Source organism: Endocarpon pusillum (assembly GCF_000464535.1).
Source record: "Endocarpon pusillum Z07020 unplaced genomic scaffold scaffold6441, whole genome shotgun sequence".
Classification (NCBI taxonomy): domain Eukaryota; kingdom Fungi; phylum Ascomycota; class Eurotiomycetes; order Verrucariales; family Verrucariaceae; genus Endocarpon; species Endocarpon pusillum.
The window spans coordinates 367369-375407 of NW_006916590.1; the positions used below are offsets into that span (position 1 = coordinate 367369).

The following is an 8039-nucleotide window of genomic DNA, read 5'->3' on the forward strand; positions in this document are numbered from 1 at the left end:
TTCCAACCAAGGAATAGTCACCATTGATTCCATAAGCCATGGGGCTTTGGCCTGAAGTGGAAATCGAGGACAAGGATGCCCTCTTTGACCTGTGAGACATGGACCATGGACGAACATGAATAGCAGCCATCAACCCGTGGCGTGTTCAGCCTTGGACTATGCTTTCATCACTTTTCCTGATGGGGTTGGTGCTTTCAAATCGGCGATGCGCACCGCCTCGCCATTGAATGCAAAAGTATGAACTACCCGGTATCTTTTCTCGTCCAGAACATAAGAAAGTGTGCTAGTCACCCTTCCATGTAGACACACACATTCGGCCGAATCGAGTACTCAATATCGATTAACTGTGGCGGTGGTCGCGCAGGGAGATGGATTATATGATGCAGAGTCCATATAACGGATCAGAATCCCAACAGCTACTCGGCCTTTACAGAGATCCCTCACCAGCCATTTCTACCAACACGACACCGCACACCTCCTATTATCCGAAGTCTTACTTCTTCTCCACCACCACCTTCATCAACAACAACGACAACCCCGCTTATCTTGGTACCTCCACACCGGGGGAAGCTCCTTTGAGATGGCGCCCCTACACAATGCACTGGGCCTATCTGCTCGCACATGTGCTCCTCAATGGCACTGTCTGCGTCAGTCTCTTTCTGGCATTACGTTATTCAACCGCGAATAACGGCTTTTCGGAGACTGAGTTCCCAATAAACTCGGCGAAAGGGGTACTGGTGTTTCAAATTATCCCAGCCGTAATCGCTATAGGCTTTCAATCAGCTTGGCTCAACATTGATATTGACTTCAAACGACTTATGCCCTTTCTCAATTTAGCCAATCCCTCCCCAGCGCGCAGACGATGCATTGGGAGGAAGAGTGGTGTTCCAGGTTCAAGGGGAAATGATTCGCTGTTGCTAAACTACTTCCCGTACACACGTTGGACTGCCGACTTTCGAAGCCCTTTCCGTGGACATTGGGTGGTCGCGACAACCTTTTGGACAAGCTTTCTCACTCTCACCTTAGTGGGCTACCATGCGGTTCTATTCACCCCACAAGAATTTCTAGTATCCCATCCACTGAATACGACATCTGGTCTGCAATTCAGGCGTCTTTCGAATTGGCGATCGCTTATAGAGGATGTCTACATGTCTGGCCTTGGCAAAGAACTGGCTGCAAACGATCTTCGCTTGTGGTTGGACCCTTCAGTCGACGTCATGCAATCATTGAGGGCATGGAAGCGTACCTTCTGGAGCGCGGTGCCATTTATGCTCATTGATGATGTGAACGGTACTTCTGCTCTGCTCCCCCCGAAAGACGCGATATGGCAAGCTGAAACTGCGGTTTTCTACGCCTCTTTAGACTGCCAACCAGCTGACGTGCAGTTTACGGCCTCAACCCAGAATTTAAACGTCACTTTCCAAGATGCCATGGGATGCGCAGCGCAGCATTCATACCCATTGCCTTCAGCGGGCCAATATCTCTCATTCTGGGATGTTTCTCAAAGCTACGAGATTCCAGCATGTATTGACACGCAGCTCTTGGCTTGGGGGAAGGCCATGCCTACCTCGGAGGTTATATGGACTGGTCTCAGCTGTATCCCAAAGTACCGCATGGCCAATTTACAGGTAGCCGTTAATGCCTACGGAGTTGTCTTCCTCTTGGATCAAGATGGGAACATGACGCCGTATTTAACAGAATCTCTATTCGACTCCGTCGCAACTGACTTCATATCCTCAAATCTGACTGCATTGGTGAAGTCGGTCTTTTTCGACACTGGCCTGGCGTCACTCAGTAGCTATCCCGCCTCACAGGTTCCATTTTTTGCAGGTCTTCCGCAATCAAGCTTGATGGTAGATGAAGACGCCCTCCTACGACCGAAAAACCTGACCCTCACCGTTCAACGTACCTTTTCTCACGTTCTCTCACGCTTATTCACGACTTCGCTTTTTGCTGCCAGTACGGCATCCGAACCCGAGACCTTCGTCACAATGGATGGGATTCGATTCAGCTACATTAACCGCTATGGTATTCAGCCCACAGCTGTTATCTTCCTCTGGTTCAATTATGCCGTGATGGCTTGCTCAGCACTTGGCCTTGCTATCACGGTTGCATTCATGAAGAAATACCGAATGACCGGACTCAAATTTGATGTTACCAAGGCTGGTATAGCCGGGTTGATGTTGCTTTTCCATCGAAGCAGGCAAGTTTTGGAGCAAGATTTCAAAGATCTAGACCAGTCCTTGCGGAGGTCTGACCTCAAGAAAAGATTGGGTGAGAAGATATATCGTCTGGGGTATTGGAGGGATGGCCAAGGAGTATACTGGGGCATATCTAGAGAAAGTGACGGACCGACTAACCAAGAGCAAAGTAAGTAGCTTCAAGCCCCGGTTAAGGAATGGCGAGGGACTCACGGAAATCTTTTGATACAGGTCTAATCCCAAGGATTGCACCCGAAGACCTGCCTTCATTCCGGTACCGAAGTGGGAAATCGGACGTGCACATAGTCTACGTGGCCGTGATGGTGCTACTTATGTCGGCACTTGCAGGCTCATGCCTATGGTTGGCAATCAGCTCTTCGAGAAATGGTCTTGATCCCACATTCGGCACAATGTCCCTCACATGGGCCATTATTGTTTGGCGTTTGGTTCCAGTCTTGCTCACTAGCTATTGCTTCTGGTGGTGGAAAAACGTGGACATGTATTGCCGGGCCACCCAACCTTTTGGTGGGCTGAATAAACCTCACTCCGCAGATGAAAACATCTGCCTCGACTATCGTACAGACATGGCTCTGCTCCTTCCATGGAGGGCAGCTTCGAACAAACATAGCAAGCTTTGTCTCGTTGCCACCGGGTCGCTGTTATCTGGAATCATGTTGGCTGTTGCGCCAATGCTGATTGTCTTTCGGGATGTCACGAAGACTACCACCATGCTGTTTGACCAGCCTATCAACTGGAAAGACGCCAGTTATACTACGCCAGCGTTGGAGCCCTATATCTACCAAACAGCGAACCTACTGCTCGGATCAGATGCTATCGCTTCATGGACAGATGGTACAAGCTTATACCTTCCTGTCGCTGTGGACAATAGCACAAACATCACTGGCAATTCGTCAATAGCCATGTCGGGGACTTGGACTTTTGATACACAGCGTGTGATGGCTAACCTCTCCAACTGTGTCAACCTCCAGGTCGGCCTTGATCTGTCAGTTGACGTTAGAGATGTACAATTTGATGGCCAGGAGGGAAGAATATTCAATGCCATGAATCTTGAGAGTAGCGACTGCACTGCGGGAACGAACATCAATTCTGTCTGTGGGAGGTCTTCAAGCAACTCAACTACTCGGAGCGAACACCCGGAAGAGGTCTGTGGTTCATGGTCTCTCCTCTCAGCGACAGGATCTTGTCAACACGAAGGCAAATGGTGGATATATCGGATATCGGGCGAACGCCTTGGATATGATGCCGCTGGGCAAACCGTCTTCTCGGCGAGAAACACACCAGTCGTGACGTCGCTGCTCTGCGACACGTCCATCTGGCTGTCAGAGGTCACCCTGGTAGACTTCGACCCGAACAGGCCCACCATAGACCCTACCACTGTTGTCGTCAAATCCAGCGAACCTTTCGACAAGCGCACATCCAACTCTACCTTCGGTCATCTCTTTAACTCTCTTCTCAATCAAACTCTAGCAGAAATCAGCTCCAACACCTCCACCGCCTCCACCTCCTCCCTCATGACGGTCCTCACCCTTGCCGCGCTCCCCAATGCAAACCTTCTCAGCACACCCCTCGGCTTCGCGGCCGCCTCCTCTCGCGCCTTCTCCACTCTCTTCACGCTATATGCGCTCAATGCCTTGACTTTATATCCCCCGTCACCTACCCACACCCTCTCCTTCCCTGGCACAATCCATTGGGCACAAACCCGCGTTTTCGTGCGCGTGTCTACCTTCAGCATCTACCTTTTTTGCCTTCTCTTTCTGCTCCTCACGTACGCCACCATCTGGTCCACGCTGCGTGATTGGCGGCTGCCACGTTGGATCGACACAATGGCGGACACGGTGTCGTACTTCTACCGCAGCGGGTCGGGCATCTTGGACCACGACTTCCAGGGCATGCAGGATGTGCAGGATGCCAGGGAGCTGGAGCGGCGGCTGCTGGCTAAAGGAAGGAGGTATGTTTTGGGCGAGGGGATTGGGCGGGACGGGGTTTCGTATGTGGGAATCGGGGACGAAAGGGAGGTAAGGACTATCCCGAGAAGGAGGCGGCGGCCTTGGTTGGTCAACAATAATGCTGAGCGCCCAAGATGGGAGAGAATTCCCTCTGGTCCGTAGGCGTCAAGTCTGGCACCTAACAATTTATATAACAGTCGCCCCCCATCAACTTTCTGTCCTTCATTGTGTATCATTCATCTATTACACCCACACCGCCAAGCTTGATTTAACTGGGTGGTTCAAGAATTTTTCGTCGTTGAAGGAGATCTAATCGTTGACTGTGGAATTCTCTGGGTTAAATTCTGTCGTCTTCATCTATTCTTGAAATTAGAGAGCATTCTTGCGCTATGTTTATGCCGTCCATTTATAGCCTGATGGATTGCGATGTATAACCACTGACTGTGGTGTGTGAGTTGCTGGATTCACTATCCCATTGGCTGGCGAGATTTAACTGCAGCATCGCGCCAAGCCCAATGACTAACTCCTAAAAGTCTAGCTCAAGTGACCCTCATCCTTGGCAGACAATGCCTCCGCCTCATCCTCTCTGCTAAGTGTACTTATAAACAGCGGTGTCCTTAGGCATCTTGAAAAAGGTTATGGTAACATATACCGTTGCAACCCGGCTCGAAAGCACGCCGTCTGATGCTACGTTTCTTATAACCTCCTACCTAAGAGAGTCGTGGCAAGATGGATCCCTTCCTCTGCCTCTATCGCCTTAATCTCTTTAGCCGCGAGCCTGTCTACACTTACAGCATTGGTGGTGGACAGCTCCAAGACTCGCCGCAAGTGTTCGCCGCAAGTGTTCGCCGCAAGTGGACGAGCGCACCTGAGGACATCAAACGCCTTACAGGCAGTTGAGGGATTTCGAATGTCTCCTCGGCCTAGTTCAAGAACAAATACGAGATAACTGAGTCCAATGAGCCACCTCAGGGATGGAGGTTTTATTCTTGACCCTGAAATATATGCCTCAAGATCTGGATGAATTAGAACGTGCTGTACAGAAACTGAAGAGCCTATATGTGCACCGACTTCTGGAAAACGTCTTCAAGGACGTATACCCTCTTGAGATACCCTCTTGAGATACCCTCTTGAGATACCCTCTTGAGATATGGGCACCCTCTTCTCTTGGGGCGCCCTCTTAGGGCACCCCTCTTGCTGCATCCTCTTCTGCCTCCTCTTCTGCCTCCTCTTCTACCTCCTCTACATCCTCTACATCCTCTACATCCTCTTCTGCCTCTTCTACATCCTCTTCTTAACACACTCTCTACTTAATATACCTTCTATATCTATAATAACTTAAGTTCTTAGTCTTCTGTAACATTATACGACTATAATTCATAAGAGGAATGTTAATATACACTGTGAGGATGGACTTGCATCGCTCTCGTAATAACTCAAAACTGATTTTAAAGTTCAAAATTTTGATGTGTCGTCAACCTAATAACAGTCCGTTGTAGAGGAGATAAAAGAGAGTTAGGGAAAAGCTTTGGTGAAACGAGAGACGAGAGTTCGAGAGGGGATGACGCCAGGGATATCAGATGTATATCTGTTGAATTACTGATATATAAATCCGTCTCATAATTGAATATTATATTTTGGTATCACACTTCCGATAACAATGTTACAAAAGAGTCTATTTTCTAAGTTCTTAGACAAGTTTAGGCATCAAATGGCCATCCTCTACCCTCACTGCAATTAGACGGGGCGGCGCCAGCAACTCGAGGGAATACCACTTCATGCTCGCATTCGCTCCCTAACATCCTCTATGTGAGCAAGCCTAATAACAGTGGGTCTTCTACGAAGATGGTATACTGGGCAGCGGTCCGAATTTCCCTCATACCCCGTCGTATGCGACTTTGCTTATATCGATAAATACAGCTTAAAGATGGCGATCTGCGACTACCTGCCTGGACGTTGAGTCGTCCAGCTGCTCATGGGTGACAGAGTAGGCTTGTGTAAGACGGATTTGCGGGTCCGTCATCCGGGGAGCTTCCGCCACTTTGCGCTCGTAGCTATCCGAATTCGAATCTCTCATACTACCTACTTCGCGGTCGTTCATAGTTTGTGTCTTGACCCCTCTCCAATCCGTGAAACTAGGATTATGATCAGGGAGCTTCTCGCGTGCGGACCGTGAGGGTCTTGTCGAACTGCTTAACAAGTGCTTGAGGTTGGATCTGAAGGACGATATCCGGGACGTGAGCGAGAAGTTCTGGTGAGTGCAGAATTGGTTGACGGTGGGCATACTCGAGGCGGCGACGCCAGCGAACATCTCGATTTGTCTGTGCAGCATTAGCCCTCGGACGGTACTAGTGGGGGCGCCAGGACGTCTTACGCCCAGAGCAAAACGTAGCCGACACCCCATGTTGGATCGCTCAGGTCTGTATCGAGGTATACGCGGTAGTATAGACTCACAGTGGAGGCGACCGCAGCACTAGAAGTGATGACACGTTAGCCTTCGTGAAAAAGTCTTTTGCTTGCTTGGAATGTTGAAGCTTACAGGCTTCCAGTCATGAATACGATCAGTACACCAAGCTTCTTCGCAGTGGACATGTGTAGGCCCAAGACAGCTGGGATCGGAAGGATGAGGAGGTACCAATCGACTACCATGCCGATGACGCCGGTCGGGATGGAGAACTCTGCGAACTTGAGGTAATGCCATGACAATATGGCCTCGAGAAAGCTCTCCCCCGGCCACGGACTATTCAACACAAACGCTGTAATTGTGACAGCGACGTAGAAGGCAGCAGAGATGGGAGCTCCGACCCATACACAAATCCTGAGCCAGCGCAGGGTGCGGAATAGCTGGTAGAATTGGATGAAGAGGCTGATTTTGATGAAACCCAAAGCCGGCGTGACCATGATCGTCGTGATGTAGCTTTGCTGTTCCCCCATTAGCAGAGTACTTTCAGGACAAATATGCCACCATCACGTACGTAGAGGCTGCTCTTGTCCAAGACCAGGTCCAGGTGGACGTCCCATATGTGTCTACCTGCTGCGCCATTGATGCATCCTTCAGACGGTCAGCTCAACCGGTAGAAGTCGAACAGCAAGGCCACTTACCGTTGACTACTGACCCGAAATAAACGATACTGCACATCTGAATTACATTGTTAGTTGTTTGTATTGACCTGCGCAACGATCGGATCGACCCACGAAACCCAACGAGCAAGTCACTAGTGAAAGCAGTCAGTCTGGATTCTGCCGAGTTGTCCAAGTCTGCATCAATGCCACTCACAATCATCCCACTTCCAGTTCCTCGCTATGGCGAGCTTCGTGTAGATACGAATGGAGAAGCAGAGAAGAGCCAGGACCAGGAATGGTATGCTAACGCCTAGAATCACTGGGACCCGAGTGGGGGGGTCTGCGAAGTTTGGCTGGATACCTGGTGGGGGTTGTCCGGCTGGTATTGTCCTCAATAAGTCGGGGGGAAGGCTTGCGATGAGCTGCGCATCAGGACGGGGCGTAGACATGATTACGACGGTCAAACTGTCATGGCACGACGACAGAGACTTCCCCAACGAGAGACTACCTATCGACTTAATATATCTGCCATCCCAATCGAGCGAGGACCTTGATGCGCCCGCATTGCCCCAACAGGTGTCTCGTGGGGGCGGGAATAGGTGGCCAGGACATGGCAAGCATACTACGTAGATCACTGCGTATGGAGATGCAGAAGGAGCCGCCGATGTGGATCAGGCTGTCACGGATCTTCAAATACAACAACTCGGCCCCAACTGTCAGTCAGCCTGTTGTGAAACTATGTAAGACCTAGCAGGCACTTGGCAGGAAGGAATCCTCTTAAATTAATGCCATGCCAGTAGACCCATCG

General features: G+C 50.2%; 2 protein-coding genes across 2 annotated transcripts; one reads left to right on the forward strand and one right to left on the reverse strand.

Moving 5' to 3' along the window:
- Positions 1 to 368: 368 nt before the first annotated feature.
- On the forward strand, positions 369 to 4330 carry EPUS_01128 (uncharacterized protein; the record flags this gene model as incomplete). The annotated part of the gene is made up of 2 exons (XM_007807040.1): positions 369 to 2370; positions 2433 to 4330. The coding sequence occupies 2 exons, from the start codon at positions 369 to 371 to the stop codon at positions 4328 to 4330; spliced, it is 3900 nt and encodes a 1299-aa protein (XP_007805231.1).
- A 1759-nt stretch (positions 4331 to 6089) lies between these two features.
- EPUS_01129 (uncharacterized protein) lies at positions 6090 to 7680 on the reverse strand (the record flags this gene model as incomplete). Its single annotated transcript, XM_007807041.1, has 7 exons — positions 6090 to 6489; positions 6543 to 6641; positions 6708 to 7090; positions 7144 to 7220; positions 7271 to 7307; positions 7364 to 7383; positions 7446 to 7680. The coding sequence occupies 7 exons, from the start codon at positions 7678 to 7680 to the stop codon at positions 6090 to 6092; spliced, it is 1251 nt and encodes a 416-aa protein (XP_007805232.1).
- Positions 7681 to 8039: the final 359 nt, after the last annotated feature.